This window comes from Cavia porcellus, unplaced genomic scaffold (assembly GCF_034190915.1).
Source record: "Cavia porcellus strain 051 isolate PalLab524CR breed Dunkin Hartley unplaced genomic scaffold, mCavPor4.1 scaffold_1, whole genome shotgun sequence".
NCBI lineage: Eukaryota > Metazoa > Chordata > Mammalia > Rodentia > Caviidae > Cavia > Cavia porcellus.
This window is the reverse complement of record NW_026947484.1, coordinates 111,350,053-111,367,023: the sequence shown is the minus strand read 5'-3', so window position 1 is coordinate 111,367,023 and position 16,971 is coordinate 111,350,053. Positions and strand designations below refer to the sequence as shown.

General features: G+C 39.2%; 1 protein-coding gene across 1 annotated transcript; it reads right to left on the bottom strand.

Annotated features, from left to right (window-relative positions):
- Positions 1-2,897: 2,897 nt before the first annotated feature.
- Positions 2,898-14,952, bottom strand: LOC100714902 (guanylate-binding protein 5). The gene is made up of 11 exons (XM_003478925.4): positions 14,766-14,952; positions 12,847-13,055; positions 10,792-10,919; positions 9,881-9,990; positions 9,423-9,619; positions 8,828-9,070; positions 7,504-7,784; positions 6,535-6,747; positions 5,546-5,648; positions 5,127-5,308; positions 2,898-3,696 (listed from the first exon to the last, which is right to left on the bottom strand). Exons 2-11 carry the CDS (start codon positions 13,034-13,036, stop codon positions 3,583-3,585), a joined length of 1,761 nt encoding a protein of 586 aa, XP_003478973.2. The 5' UTR covers positions 13,037-13,055; positions 14,766-14,952; the 3' UTR covers positions 2,898-3,582.
- Between the last annotated feature and the right edge of the window lie 2,019 nt (positions 14,953-16,971).

The window sequence follows — 16,971 nt, the reverse complement described above, 5'->3', positions numbered from 1 at the left end:
TGGAACACGTGGAGTGAGGCACATAAGTAGCCTCAGTCTGGGGTGGACCCTAAGGGGCATTAGGGATGTACGGGTAGCACATTGGTCTTAGTTTGGCACCAGAGGTAGGTTATTAAGGGTACAGGGTTACAGGTAAATCTCTAGGGGCGGGGGAGGCAGGAGCTCCCTAATTCCAGCTGAGGCTTTTCCTGGCTAAAGTGTCCGATCTGGGCCAGCAACCCTTTCATATCCCGTCTTATGATTATTAGGAAAAGGGGCGAAGATTTTTTTCTGTAACTACTTCCTGCTGGCTGAGGGCGCTGTATTGGGGTCTAGGGGAGTCGATGGGATGACGGTTGATGTCTAGGTAGAAGCTGGTGCCAGGAGTTTTAGGCAGGACAACTTCACTGGTGAATGCACGTATGTTAGACTGAAAAAAACAAAGAGACAAGATGTTATGTGGAGACATGGCACTGTCATACTTACGGACCCAAGTGAGGTAGAGGGAAAGGTGTCTTTGATTTAGACCTGTTATTCTATCAGGATGACGTTGAGGTGGCAAGGCAAAATTCTGAAAAATTAAATGTGGGATTAGGAGGAGTGAAGTTATGAGAGGTGCTTACTCCCCCATATGAAAGCATAAAAGTTAAAAGGTAGGTAGGTAAGGCTTGTCTCTGGTATATATGACGTTGGAGTCTGTAGGCAATCCTGTTAGAGAGTCCTGCTATAGAAATGATCATTAATAGAATGTAAGAAATTAAGAACCAAACTGGAAAACAAAACATGACAACCTGTGAGTCATAAGGCAGAGATGAGTATCAAAAGGATGGTTAGATCTAGGGCCTGAGTGATGTGAAACCAGGATGGCAGTTTAAAAGGGAATAAAAGCATTTTAAGATTTAGGACTGGGGCCTGTATAAAATAGGCCCTGTTTGTAACTGGCATAGGTTGACCTTTAATACTCCGTGAGACATTGAGGATTTATTAGCCTGAAAACTCAGTAAGAACTCTGTATATGTGGCTTCTTAGTCCACAAATATAGAGAATGTCTTACCTTGAGAGTTTTAATGTGACTTGGATTCTGAGATTGATATCCACTAAGGCAGTTGGCCCCTGTGACCTGTGAGGGGTACAAGTTAGGATGCCCCGGCCACTCTCTGGTGGCCAGGATAGCCCAACAGCCCTGGAGTAAGGTCTCGAAGAATGCCAGGATGGGGGATTTTGTCTGATGTTTTCTGATAAATTTGAGTGTGGCCCATGGCGGGGGGGGGGGCAGGTAGCTTCACCTTGTGTAGATTTGTCTGTCTCAGAACTGTGTTATTTAAAATATGAACAACCATATCAAGGTCTCTATGGAGCTTGAAGGTCAAGTTTTGCCTTGTTGTTTGAGATCTGGACTATAGTAAAAGTTATCTGTGGAATTAAGTAAGTATGGAGGAGCTTAATATTGGCATTTAAAATTATAAGGCAGGCTGGTAAAATTATCAGGTGGCCAGTCATGGCACCATCTGATAGGTCTGAGAAGGGGAAGAGGGGGAAGGACTGGCCGGTGGTGGTGGCTGAAAAGATAAGAAGTATAAAATATAAGTAACCTTTATTTCGGGAATGCGGGGAGAGACACCCCCGACCCCCGGGGCATGGCATCTCCACCCCGGGGCCGGCGATCTCTCTCTGGAACACGTGGAGTGAGGCACATAAGTAGCCTCGGTCTGGGGTGGACCCTAAGGGGCATTAGGGATGTATGGGCAGCCCATTGGTCTTAGTTTGGCGCCAGAGGTAGGTTATTAAGGGTGAGGGTATAGGGTTACAGGTAAATCTCTAGGGGCGGGGGAGGCAGGAGCTCCCTAATTCCGGCTGAGGCTTTTCCTGGCTAAAGTGTCCAGTCTGGGCCAGCAACCCTTTCAGTTTTTAGTAACTTCAAGAAACTGGCAGTGTTTCCCTTGCAGTTCATTTTCTTGTCATTCTGTACCCAATAACACATCCTTATTCTATGAGACAGACTATTTGGAGATGAGTTGGTAGAGAAGAATGTTAGTAGTTCACTAGTGCAAACAGAATGTTCTTATGAAGTTATCTAAAGAAGAAAAAACCCTCCTTTATTTCTGGAGGGTAACACATAAGAGCAAAAGCTTAAGGTAATTATCAAGTTCTTGTAATATAGGGTAGGTTTATGATACCAAGTCATGGAATGCTGAATAACTAAGTTAGTTATGTTGAGGGGTTTAACTTGTATTAAAGTTGGGTGTCACAGAGATAAAGCAGTTGTTCTTTTTCTATTATGAAATTTCCTTGGTTCTGAAAATAATTTACACACGCCTTTATGTCTTATAAAGCTTACCAAAATAATTATAAAATGTTGATACACAAAAGTTTATCAGTGTGCTGGTACTTTGTGAAGTTAATGCCAAGTACAGAATACAGTTGAGTTATACTCAACCATAAATGCTATGAGTAGTTCAGGTTTCTATTCTTATATCTGGAGTAACAGAAACATTTCAACTTCCTATCATACAGCACAACTGGGAAATTCCTTAAGGGAGAAAAATACAACACTGCTTAATGTTTCTATAATTTTGAGAACATATTTTACTCTAGTTAAGCAAAACAAACAGAAAACACCGAAAGCTAGAACTATAATACAGGGTGTTTTCATTCTCATCTTAAAGCAGTCCTTAATGTCCTTAGGGAGATTCTGTCTTCCCTATAGACTTTTAAATACAGAGGAAAATAAACACAAAGTAATAGTTTTAGTTCAAAAGCACTTTAGTAGTTAAAATATATACTAATATATATTTACAGAGGAAAACAAAAACAAAGTAATAGTTACAGTTTAAAAGTGTTTTAGGAGTTAAAATATATACTAAGATATATTTATAAAATCCACAATTTTAAAAAAATCATCACACTTCTACATATGCTCAGAAAGAATTAAGATGATTTAATTTTAGCATTGATGCAAATGAGTTACATCAGGTTTTTGGCACATTCTTCATGTAACATATTTACAAAGTTTACAAAACTATGAACATATAGTAAACAATTATTAAATCTAATATAATTTATTTCCTATTATGGCATATACCATTTCAGTTACATCTTTAGTGAGGTTAAACATAAAGGAAAATACATTTTTAAAGTGCTTCAGTCTAGGACATAGTTTTCCCATGCTGGTGTTTTATCTTCCAAAATATCTCCATTTCATAACAACATTTGCTTTCAACGTGGACTTTCTCTGTGCAGGATGGTCCACAGCACTGCTCACCAGCTATGCCACAGCCCATAGAGTAGTGGTTCTCTATCAAGGTGAGAGCCGTGCATTGTTTCCACTTTCCCACAGCTTCCCCCTCTCACAGCATCCAGCCGCTTCGCACCAGCAGGGGTGGGGACCAGCTGAGCCTAAGATGTTGGTCTTGGTCCACTTGGCCCAGCCTGTGTGCTTTACTCCCACCCTGTGGCTTTTAATGTCCTGAACCAATACAGAAAGCTAGACAGGAAGAATTACTGGAATTACTTAAATATTGATTGTCCAAAGTTCTGTATTTCTTGTTCCTTTGTTTCAACAGTAAAAAGGGGAAAGAAAAGGAAACTCTGATGTTCAGCACCTTACAGCAAGATGCAGTCATTGTGTGGTGGGCTATAGGCTCTCAAACGGTTTATCTCCTCTTGCAGTCTTCGCTGTTCAGCTTCAGCCTGTGCTCTTTGCCTTTCGGCTTCCTCCTAAGAAATGGTGAATAGAAATCGGAAAGCTTAGCAATGAAGCTTCTTTTTCACTGCCTACTTGTCCTTAACTTGTTTTAGTACACAGCGGCAATAGATAGTCTCTGAAAATCTCTCCTCCATTCATGTACAACCAGCCTCCTACGGCAATTATTCACTCTTCTCTTCCCCTAGCTCCTGAAACTCGTGCTCCCTTCCCTGAAATGTTGGAGAACTCAGAATTCTGTTTCAGTTCTCCTTAAGACCTTTACACTTCACAAGTTATTTGAATAATATCGGCCATAGCTTGACTTAAATTCTCATTTACCCACAGAAGGATATTAGATATGTTTCTAAGAGAAGAGACTGACACAAAAATAAAGTGTCCAGGTGACATGCAGAGCCAGGTGAGACATCTGAGCCTTATATGAAGATGTGTTTCAGGTCACCACAGTTTTAGAGATAGAAATGGACATTGAAAACCACAGGTTTCCATACTGGCCTTTGGGAAAGAGCTGCAGTCTCAAGAAGGTCTTGGAGTAGCTGCCAAGCAGCCAGTGCCTGCAGATAGGCAGGAAGCAGGGGGAAGGTCATGATGCTGATTGTCTCAGGAAGCCTCTAATAGAGGGGTTTCATACCAGGTTTGCAGGGGCAGCAGTGCTCTGGACCACACTCACTGGGAAGGCAGTTTTGACAAGTTAAGGGCTGTGTGATACTGGTATTTTGTCCTCACTTGAAGAAATGAATATATGTTATGTACATGGACCAAATCCAGGGACACACTGGTTGTGCTTCCCAGTGAACAGGATAGATGAGGGAGTGTGGACACATGGCTTTCTACAGTGCTTGGCGAGTAAGAGCTGCTGCTGCTCAAGTGATTATAAGACTAAAGGACTGGATACAACAAGTTGCAAGTTAAAGTTCATCAGAAGCAGAGATGATCAAGGAAAGTCAGAAGCAAAGATACAGCAGGAAATTAATGCAGAAAGTGTGTATGATTAAGAGAAAAGATTGTCTGGAGAACCTGACGTGTTAAAAGTAAATACTGCCATGCTCACTTTGACAGCACATATACTAAAAGTAAAGACTGACATGGGCCTAATGTGCCTTAGTTTTTATTTAACAATTTATAGTGCTTATACTATCCCAAATACCGTTCTGGACATAAGTATTAGTGCATTTAATTATCACAGTAACTTCAGAAAATAGGTACCATTACTGTCTCCACTTTACATGAGAAGGAAAGGAGGCACAGGGAAGAGAGAACTTGCCTAGACCACAGTCTGTCAGAAAGTGGTGCCCAGGTTTGCACAGCAGTCTGCTTGCAGAATATTTGCCTTGGGCCACCAAATTATGCACCACTCTCCTTTGCCAGTGGCCCATACTCTCTCTCATGCTCACAGAGAGGGGAGAGTTGAAGAAAAACCTGAGATGAAACAATTAATAAATACCCGGAGCCGCTGCTCCCGGTCCCGCTGCTGCTGAGCCAGGAAGTTTGCTCTTTGGATCTCCATCTGCCTCACTTGCTCCTGATGGCGCCTCTCCTTCTCCTCCATGAGTCGCTGGTTCTCCCGGGCAATGGCCGCCAATCTTTCTGCTTCAGCCCTTTCAGCCTCTGCCTTCCGCTGAGCCTCTGCAGAGATGGAGGAAAATCACAAACGCTGTCAGACTACTGTGCCCCTTCCTTTGCCTTCTGCTCTTACCTATTGTAAAGATAGATATTGTAAACTTCATAGGTAAAGTTTCCCTGGGTTGTTTCCCCCTTCCAGCTAATTTAATTGTAGCTGATGGTGCTCTCGGGAGGGCCTGGTTATGTTTATTTTTAGACAAGCAGCAGCTCTGTCTTGTGTTTCTTCCATTTTTGTCTCACCTTTCATCTCCTTTTCCTTGGTGGTGAGAGCCTGGTCTGACTGTAAAACAGCATCACTCACCGACTGCTTGGACGTTAGGTAATTCTGCAGAACTTCCTCAGCCTAGGAACCCCAAAACATGCAGTCAGAATCAGGCAGTGGTAACCGGCAGCATTATGAACCTCTTTGTTTCTATTTGTTCTTGGCATCCTCCCCTGCTAGTGGATGCTCAGCCAGCATGGGGTGGAAATGTCTACAAGTCTGTCATGTCACAGGTGTGGGTACAGCTTGGGCCTTGACAGCTGAGCATCCATGGCAACTTCTGGAATTAAATTAAAACCTTTTTATTTCTTGAATTAGTTCCAATTTTCATGCTTCTGTTTTGTGTGTTCAAAAATCAACAACAATAATAATCAACAATAATAATAATCATCAATAATAACAGTAATAAAAGAAAAAATTCCTTGTGGCAGTAAGTACTAAAGGTTGGAATAGATGTCTGGTGATAATGATGAAGGTTCATTTTAATACTGTGGTTATGGCTATGCTGGAGTGCTAACACGCATGGCTTCCCATGAATGCTGAGTCAAGTAAAGACCAAAATAAAATGTAGATAACAGGAAATAGGGATTTTTCTCAAAGAGGAAAGGCACCAAGAAATGGAGAAAGGGAGAGGGGGGAAAGGGGAAGAGAAAAGAAATGAATATATGTTATGTACATGGACCAACTCTACACAAAGAGTGTAAACGTAATGTACTGCAAACATTGTGTAATGTACTGTATCAGAAAGAGTCATCAAGGATAGAGTGAGGAGGAAATGAAAGACAAGGAGAAAACAGAACAAATTAAGATGTATTGTGTACATGTTCTATCTCCCCACAAGACATGTGCAATAAACATATTACTAAAAAAAAGAACTAGTGACTATATATGTTTTTCTTCTTATCTACAGTGTTTTTACAGAATGCTCCCTAAATTGTCCATAGTTAACGCATAAATCTGGAGATACCTGTAGTCCTTTCCTTGGCTGTTGATAGTAATTTGCCTTCAACTCTTCCACTTTTTGAAGGAAGAGATTATGGCCTCCTGGTTTAAAATAAATCCCCTGCCTCACTTCTTCTTCCAGCGGACCAAAAATAATCTGAAGTAAAGTTGAGCAGTGTTCTGAAGAGGCTGCCTTGTTCCGCTCACAAATGTCTTCCAGGTTTGCATCTAGAAGTGTCTTCAAAGGGACAAAATCCCACAGAGATGTTAGCAAAATTCAGTAGCTCCAGGTGAGGTTTTTAAAGGAATATATAATCTTTTATAGAAATTTAGTGGAATGTAAACTAGACTATCTTTTTCACCAAACCTTGAAAAGTCCTGAGAATGACACTTGATGAAAAATAACATTTACTTTTGGGTTAGACATGTACTAAAACCACTTTTTCTTGTTATCTGTGCTTTGGATGTCATCTTATGAACCCCTGTCTCTGAACCTGATGCCTAGACTTTAAATGCAAGAAACTGTTTTACAAGATTTTAATTTTTATGTTTTTCTACCTTTAGTGAGAAGGCAGATTTGGATAATTAGCTGGAATGATATTGGATAATTTTATTCATCCTGAATACATCGTATTTTAGTAGACACTAATTCCAATTTTGTCTCACTAATAAAACAGTAAGGTAATGCCTTGTTAATACAATTTTGAAAGCAATAAAATCAATTCAACTTTCGTCCATGGGTATGTAATATGTTGAAGATGAGATATGTGTTTATGTGAAAACCTAAAAGTCTAAACTGCCTACAGTATTACATGCTTTTTTGATTTTAGACTGAAAGTAGCATCATCAAGTGAATCACATGAGGTTCATCATTATGTTCAAGTCTGACATTTGCTTTTCTTAATTAAATCCTGTTTTAACATTCATAGAAAATATTTGTCTTCTATTAACCCTAAAGCCAATGTATTAGACAAACAACAATAATATTAATTACCTGTAATTCCTTCTGGAAGCTTTGGTCCTCATCCTTGAAAGAGTACTTTGTGAATATTTCCAAGGCCTCCCTCTCACAGGCCCTGTGCAGGTCCAGCAGCTCCTGGAGGGTGTCTGTGGGCAGCTGAACCTTCTGGCCCATCTGCTGGTCATAGTGGGCCAAGGCCTTCTGCACTGCAGCTGAGTTCTCTGTCTGCACCAATGCTAGGACTGAATTCTCCATGCAGGGCAGATCCCCATTGTTGATGGCATTGACATAGGTCTGTGCCAGGCTCTGTAGACCTTCATAGAAATAAAAGATGCTTATATTATTTTTAGAGAAATAGTCTATGTTCCACTGAGTAATGCTGAAAATGTAGACTTAATGACTCAGTGCCTGAAATTTTTCACCCTTCTGTGAAGCATTCAAAGGGCCCACATAAATTCTTTAGGAAAACTATATAATTTAGAACCAAAGTCTATCCTTCTTTCGGAAAAGAAACTGTATTTAAATAAAAATACGGTAAATCTTAAGATATATGTGACTTTCACATTTCATAACTGTCTACGAACACCTAAGGAGATGGTTATGTAAAAGTCACACACTTGATTGGAATGCTATAGGCCTCACCTCTTTAATCTGCCCTTTCCCTCTTCCTCAGCTTCCATTTTCTTTGGAATTTACCTCTTTTATTTTATGATAAAACTGGTTGAGATATAGCCTCTTCTTTAAAAAAAAAACAAAATGTCAAATTAAGCAATTTTTGACCACATCATTTTTCTTATTCTTGCCTGGAATTTCCTCTGCTTTCATTCTCTGTCAACTTGTACTCTATTCCCCTCTATAATGTAGCAATTATTTATAGAATTCTGACTCAAGAGCTTTCTTAGAATAAACTAGACCATGAAGCCAGCGTTCATATATTTTAGAAATCCAGACAATTAACACCTTGGTTCAACATTTGTATCTACACAGTACTCCTTCTACCAAGAACATGCCATCTTGTGCCTGTCAAAGGCTTTGACACATAATAAGGCTACAACAGATTTCTTAGACAAATGGTGCCAATCAGTGAGGATTAGTACATTTCAGCAGTGGAAAGTGGATGATTAAAACTCTTAACCCTATCTTTCCTTCCTTTCTCTTCTTGTTTTATGTAATTTTGGAGGCATTACTAAGATTACTAGAAATATATTTCACATCTATTATAATGTTTTAAATGTGCCCCATATGATTTTCATGGTTATAGTTACTTATGCACTTGTTAACACTGGTGCTACAAGGAGATTCACGTGTTTCTTATACTTTCTGTTGAGTTGAAGGAGCTACTTAAATAGATACTCACAAGGTCCATCGACCTTGATGCCTCCTGGAAGAGTCTTGGCTGCAGAGTGGTTGAAGATGTAGGAACAGAATTCTGCCACTTGTTGCACAAACTCAGGATATAGCTCATCATCATGCAGCATTTCAAGCTGGGAAAGCTGCTTTTTGTGAGCCGGTGACTCAAAGATAAAGCATTTCTTTCTTGGAAAGAACTTCCTTATACACAGACGGGGCAAATTGAAATGCTGAATTCTCTCATTGCTACCTGAAGAAAGAAAAATAGAATTTACTTAGTATAGTGTTTTTGCTTATCATGTACCTCAAAGTAACATTCTTTTTGCTAATGTTCCTTAGTTTAACATTTCTTTATAAAGCCTAAGCAAAAGCTTAAAAATATAATCAGGAAATTGAAACAGGAAAGAAATTTGTTCCAAGAACAGGAGAGTGATACATTTTAATATTGAATCTCTAAATTTAAGTTAATAATATGCATCATTTATTCTGTGGGACAGTTAGTAAGGTAAATGTGAAAAAATATACATTTAGTGACCTACACACAAAAAGGATACTTTATTGGGCTGCTTCTTTTTCCTTTTTCCAAAACCAAACCTCCTTACCTTCTTTGAGTTTCAATGAGTTCTCCAGGTATTGATCTGGTGTGATGACTTTTCCACCTGCTTCTAGGCTTAGGTAGAAATCTCTTAAAGTCCATACCAAGTCTGGAAAGAAGCTCATTAAGTCATTATTATCTTCATTCTCATTAATAACAGGTGAGTTTCTTGCTCTGAGCAGATCTGTGAGTTCTGTCACATTGCTGAGATGCAATTAAGGAAAGTTCACAAAAACAGAACAACACCTAAATCTATATTTTATTTCCTGTCTCCTCAAACATTTATTTTCTCTCTACCACTTAACCAAACTGACCTTTTATCATAGCCAATATGAGGTTTATTTATATTGTATTTTCAAAGATTATCAAATTTTTATTTTTGTGATTTGCAAGATCTCACAGCCATATAGCTGGTGAGTACAAATCTCTCTGGCTGTTCTCCTATCCTGAGCCACAAAAGGATACTGCAGTAGGTCGATAGCACCCTGGTCAATTTTGTTCATGGTGTTGTATACAAAAGTGCTGCTCAGCAGAATTGCCAGGGCGAAGATCTGGGCGTCATTCTTATCATCAACCTGGAAGTCAGAACAAATTTAAATAACATCTCATGGCATTCTAAGGTGAGCAGTCATTTAAAAAGTAAGATCCTAGTACACAAACATTAAACAAGACAAACAAAAGTCACTGTCAGACACAATGAACTTAGTGAGGCTTTCTCACTGGGGATTTTATATCTGTTCATACATTGTTAACTCATTGCTCCTTTTGTAACTACTGTTAGATATTTTCAAAATGAGTATTCAAATTAGTTATCATGGAGGTCCATGATAGCTAATACTATGTATGCCAGGCTGGGTGATGACAGACAAGATCTTCAGAGCATCTTGTTTAACTACTTACAATCAAGGTTTTTCCAGGTTCTAAAAATTTGGCCTATACTTGTAATACTCGCCTGCATTTTATTGAGTAACTATTATCCACAAGGCTCACTGAGAAAAATGCCTTGATTTGTACCACTTAACCATTTCCAAAATAATTTGATCAGAACTGATTTCAGGCTATCAAAGTAAACACAAAATTCACACTTAAAAGATATATATAATTGATTTATATGAGCTTATGTGAGCCAATTCTTGGACATATCTGAAGCTTTGTCTTGCATATCCAGTATAATTCTTCATACTGATTTTGCCTTATAAATATATCTTTTTTCAAGACTCTTACCATTAAAAATAGAAAGGAAAAAAAGAGATATACTCTAATCAAGGAGAAGTGTGTGTTTATAAAACAAAACAGAGTAGCAACAATAAAGCCTACAAGCATAAAGAACATTTAGAGATGAACAGGTTGGTCAAATAAGAATCTTTCTCCTCTACCTTCTCTACGTCTCCCAGACCCTCAGTGTCAAGCAAGACAAGGGTGTGGTCTGGCTTCTCAGGATGAGGCACACACCACATCCAGATCCCCTTGGTGTGGGACTGCACCGTGGAGCCAACAGAAAAGCCTGCAAAGGAGAGTTTGCCATTAATAAAGGTCTCGGGAGAATGAATAGTTTTGGCATAATGAAGCTAGGGCTTAAAGAAACCAAAGAGCAGAAAATATAAGTATTGATCTGAATTGCAATCAAAAGGTGAGAAAGTAGGGGTTGGGGATTTAGCTCAGCGGGGTAAGCGCCTGCCTTGCAAGTGTGCAGTCATAAGTTTGATCCCTGGTACCGATAAAAAACGAAAAAAATAAGGTGGGAAAGTAACATTAAGTATCATAGTTCGGAGGTTTGAAAATGTAATATTGCTTTAAAATTTTAATTTTATATGGTGATTATTTCATTGATGTCTTATTCAATATGAAGGGCAATAACAAGACCAAAACCAAAATGAAACAAAACTATACAAAACAAGTGATATATATATATATATATATATCTCACTTGCTCTGTGATACAATTTGGGGAGTATGGCCATTTTCACTACTTTGGCTTTTCCTACTGAAGAACAAGCAATATTTTTCCATTTTATGATATCCTCTTCAATCTCCTTTTTAAAGAGTATTATAGCTTTCAATGTAAAGAACTTTTACGCCCATTGTTAGATTCATTCCTAAATATTTCATTTTTAAATGGTATCACGTGAGTGTTTTCTATTCCAATTTTCTGTAGGGTGTTTATCATGAATGGCTGCTGGACTTTGTCAAATGTTTTTATGCATCTCTTGTGACAATCCTGTGATTTTTTTTCCTTTGGTTATGTTGATATGATGTATTACATTTATTGATTTGTGTATGTTCAACCATTTCTGTAGCACTGGGATGAATCCCACTTGGTCATGATATACAATCCAAAAATGGACATTTGAAATGAACAGACACTTCTCAGGCGAAGAAGAAAAATAGCAAATAAACATAAGAAAAAATGTTCAGCATCACTAGTGTTTGAGAGATACAAGTTAAAACAATGCTGAGATTTCATCTCACTCCATAAAGAATGACAGTTATCAAGAAATCAACCAATAACAAGTGCTGGCAGGGTTATGGGGAGAAAAGAACCCTCTTCCACTGTTGGTCAGAGTGTAGACTGGTGCAGCTGCTGGTGGAAATCAGTATGAAGAGACTTCAAAAAACTAGGACTAAAGGTCTCACTGGACCCAGCTATTCCTCTTCTTGGTATCTTCCAGAAAGAGTTAAAAACATCATACCATAGCGATATACGCACATCAACATTTATAACAACAGTTTGTAATAGTTAAATCTTGGAACCATCACAAATTCCCATCAACTAATGAATGAATATAGGTGATGTGGCTTTTTTATACAGTGGAGTACTACTCTGCCATAAAGATGGATAATGTTGAGACATTTCTAGCTAACTGGATGCACTTAGGACCTACTTTTAAGTGAATTAACTGGACACACATGTATTAATACTGCATTCTTTTTCTGGTGTGAAAAATCAAAAGTGTAAGCAAGAAGTAAAATGAGTAATAGATATTGTGTAATGAAAAGAAAATGTTCAAAAGGAAAGGGAACTAGGGATGAAGAAGTAGAAAAAGATGGAAGAGAAAAGAAAAAATGATGAGACAAGAAGTAAAAAGTAGAAACAAGCTTTTATAAATCAGAAGGGGAAGATGAGTTGAAGGAAGGGTAGAAGGATGGGGAAAAATCAATTTATGTCACTCACAAAATCCCTATGATGTATGTGATCATTATGTATAACTAAAATGTATTAATAAACTTAATTACTAAAATAAGCAGATATTTAAAAAGTGATGTATTAGAATCAAAGTGCTACCTTGTATTTCCAGTGAGATAAAACAACCAGCTATGGCCCAAACTTTGGCTTCAATGTTCACTGCCTTTTTCTCTCCTCAAATCTCCATGCTGGATGGTGACATTGTAGGGGAGAGAAGGGAGTCATCATCTTTGCCGATGGCACTCACCTTTATTCTTGCCAGCCAGCTTGTTCATCAGGTAGGATTTGCCTGTGCGGTAGAGGCCCACGATAGCCACCACCACGACGGGCTGGCTGATGGCAGACAGGATGCTCAGAGCTTCTTGTTTAACCACCAGCTTCTCCTCAGTGTTCTCAATGAAGCACAAGGGCTCTGGCATGTGGATGTGTGGTGCCATTTTCAGTGTGTTTTCTGCTCTATAAGAACAGAGGTAGATTGAATCAGATTCACGGTTTCTAGTCCTTGCACTCAGAAAAGAGAGTCATAAATTTTCTCCCATATGAACAAAAGTTTTGTATACATCAATAAAATGGAGACAACACTTGTACAATTTAAAGATTTGTAAAAATATTATGGATGTAGTTCGTTCTACACAGCATAACAGTGACATCACAACATCCACCTGGTTCTTATGAGCCATATGTTCCATTCAATTTATCATACAAAACTTTGCTTTTGGATTCAGGAAAAAAAAGCCAGAGACAACAAATAGCAAACAGCATAAAATTTAAGAATTTATTTTTCATTCTGTATATATACAAAAAATCATTTACTTATTATTTCTTATAATGAATAAAGATACTATGAATAAATGTTTCATTGTTTGATCTATGACCTTTGAACAATTTCCAGGGATTCATAAATGAATTATTCTTGATAGTCCAAGAAATTATGATCACTTCAATGGAATGAGGAATCACAGAACTCCTCATATTGCAATCTCCGAAGTGAAAGCAGCACAGTTTACTGCCACCAGTTTGTGGAAACACCTGACTACGGGAACACATGAAAGGACTTTCCTTCGGACTTGGGGGGGACATGTGTAAAAGTGCATGCCACTAGAGCTACCTGAGCTGAGCAGCGACTGACCATGAAGTCAGGAAGATATAACTGTGAAATACTGTAGAAAAGGCTAAAAATGACTATGAAATAAGGATTAGGAAATCAGGAAGAGATACTAGACAAAGAGCAGTTCAAAATATATCTGAATTTTCAGCAATACATTTTAGGTCTTCTGCTTTTTCTGTTTCCCATTTGGTAGAGGCAAAGAATTAGAAATGGGAAAAAGGAAGGGAGAAGAAGTGGAGGAGGGAGAGGGTAAGGAGCTGGTGGTGACAGGCAGAATTTAGAAAGGTGATGAATGCAGCTAGAGCCCGCCAGTAATCCGTGGGATAGGTTTCCAGAGGACAAGAAAATTTGTTTGTCACAGAGACACCTGGGACATAAAGTGCTGCCCCGAGTGCTGCATGGCAGGAGATTCCTTTGGGGAAGCCGTTTACTAAATACAGAGCCTGGATTCTGCTGGCAACAGATAAGGCATGAGTACACACACGTGCACGCGCGCGCGCACACACACACACACACACACACACACACACACACACACACACGTCACTGAGCCTGGGCTACATCTGGTGGAAGAAATCTAGCCTGAACGAAGTCTAGATGTATGATTAGAAAGCAAATTGCCCTTGTGATCTTTGTCTTTCTCTATGGCTTCCTGTATTTTTCTCTCTTTGTACCTAACCATGTGGCGCCTGCTCACCAGCATCTTATTTCTATGCTTTCCTCTCCTGAAAACAGCAAACTCACCCCTGACCTTGGTAATTTACTTGTGCCCCCTCAACACAGAGTCAAGCAAGAGAAAGTAAATTCATTCTCGTCTGTTAGTGCCTACCCCACTCAAGCCCAGTAGTACATATAAGGAACCTGCTGCTTTGAAAAAGTCTGAATTTCATCCGACCTCATGCTCCATGTGAGGATCAGCTCCAGCCCTTCACAGTTCTGCTGGTTTTAAAAAGTAACCAGTGTTATAGACCGCTTCCCATCCACACCCCAGGCTCAGAGGCTGCTTGTCCCTGAGCACAGCTCTTTCAGAGCTAGAGACGCTGGGGGAAGCACCTTACCTGCTCTTTCCCGTGGTGGAGATTTTGCTTCTCTCTTCGGCCTCTCAGTGAATTGTTGGACTCTTATTTATCCCTTTAATGTTGTAAAGCTTCCTGGATTTCCCCAATTTGCCCAAGAGACAATTGCACAGCAGCCTTTTGACAGATTTAGAGTAATGTGAAACTGAAAGTACTTGGTTCAGCGTTGTGAAAATCTGCAATCATAAAAGGAGTTTCTGGTGCTCTGCTGGGGCAAGATATGATGGGGTTGCTCAACCAGAATCTTCAGATACTGTATTGTGATAGAAGAGGTCCTAGAAATTATTTGATCTTTTAAAAATGACTGTTAGATGGAATATGACAGAGTGATTTTGAAGAATGGGGAGCAATTGGAGCAACCTAGAATGAGGAAACACCATTTATTTTTAAAATCTAATTTCATAAAATAGTAAGCCCACTAACAGTGCAGCTGTGATTCCTTGGGAGCTGTAGCAAGTAAGGGAAAGGGCACGGTTTACACGCTCATGAGTACCTGGTAGCTGGCACTTACATGGTACCAACACAGAGTCAGGAGGGAACTCCATGCATTGCACAGGTAGTCCAGAGCCAATGCTGACTACATTTTTATCATAACAGACATCCCTATGATTTTACAGAAACTTCATCACTTGTCTCAAATCATAGTACTACTGGTATAGTGAATTCAAGCAGCCTGGATCACCTCTTCATGAACCAACTTACTCTGTTGCCCCTCTGTGTTTGCAGACTGAATAATTGTTAAAATAATTACGCTATTTGTATATTATCTTGTAATTGTAACCTATGTTACAAGTAAAACCTGTCCTGATCACAACCACACAAATTAAAGGACTTCGTCAATATTTTACAGTGGAAAAAAAGATCTGGGGGAGGGGATTACGTTTTAGATATTTTTGGATATGATTTGATTGTAAATGAATCCAAAAGGTTTATTTACTATAAGCCTTGGACTCAGCATATTGAAGTGAAACGTGCTGAAAACTTTAAGTGGTGCAGCCTAGTGGGAGGTGATTAGGATTTGAAGAAAGATTACTAGTTTTATTGTGGGAGCGAGTTGTGGTTGTTGTGACAAACTCCAGGATGATTATGTGTGTGTCTGTGTTTGTGTTCCATCACTTTCTTAATGCAGGCCTGTCTTACACGATGCCATCCATGGTGTGTAAGGTACCCAAAATGCCTCATCAGAGGCTGAACAGATGGGACCAGGCACTCTTGGATTTTCAGCTTCCAGAAGAATGATCCATCTCTTTTCTGTAAATAGCACCTAATCTTGAATGCTTTTTAAAAATAGTAAACACAAAACTAAAAAGGGCTAAATATAATTCCATTCAGATTCCCTCAGCAGGTCACAAGAGTGGGATGAACACTTTAAACTCTAGTCTTGCTTGTGCTTTGCTCCTTGCTGGTATAAGGAGGGAATGTGGAGGAAAAGTGGACAGACCTGCAGTGTCCTCTGCTGGTGGCACTGTACTCCGGTGTTGGCCACACCCTGCAGCCAGGGTCCCAAATGTCAGAAATGAGGATAGAGTCTCTCTTTCCTTTTCCTTTTATTCTGTGATCTTTAAAATTTTTCTAGGCAAATGCTCTAGAAATTAGTTTAATTTTCTCTAGAAATAAGATTCATTTGAGTCTTTCACTTGCTGGACACACCCATGATTCTCTTGTCTTGGGGTCTCTATGCCAGCAGCTTTTTGCATCTAAATCTTACCCCACTTTGACAGAGTTAGTTCTTTCCCATACTTGAGGTTTCTGAAAATGGGTGTCTTCTTACAGATGTCTGACAGGCTTGTTTTTTTCAATCACCATCCCATTTTTATTTTTAAATTTCCATATTGAATACTTGCAATTCACTCTCATATCAGGATCTTCAGAGAATAAGAGATACGTCCCCAGGATCTAGAAGAGTACTTGGTATCAGATGTAGAACTCTGGGATGAATAACAAGTCAGGCACTAGAGTCAGGACCAACTTTCTATCCGTCTCAAAGGCAGTTAGACTCAAGTTTTACTAATGGTGGTTATGGACAACAAGGCGGGACTTCCTCTTCCTTTGTTTTCTTGGTCTTTAAACTCCTGCTTGTATAAACCAGTTTCCTGGTGACTCTGACCAGAAATCAAATACACTTGCTTCTGAAGCCAGCCCCACTCAAAGCATGCAGGTGTAGCTCAGGCATGGCACTTTGAGAACA

What these genes read in the sequence shown, in the direction of transcription:
- LOC100714902 (XM_003478925.4), bottom strand. Translation starts at nt 13,036, where the DNA reads ATGGCACCACACATCCACATGCCAGAGCCCTTGTGCTTCATTGAGAAC. An exon ending in GCTGGCTGGCAAGAATAAAG is followed by an intron (nt 10,920 to 12,846) that starts GTGAGTGCCATC and finishes TCTCCTTTGCAG; the next exon opens with GCTTTTCTGTTGGCTCCACG. An exon ending in GGTGCTATCGACCTACTGCA is followed by an intron (nt 9,620 to 9,880) that starts GTATCCTTTTGT and finishes ATTGCATCTCAG; the next exon opens with CAATGTGACAGAACTCACAG.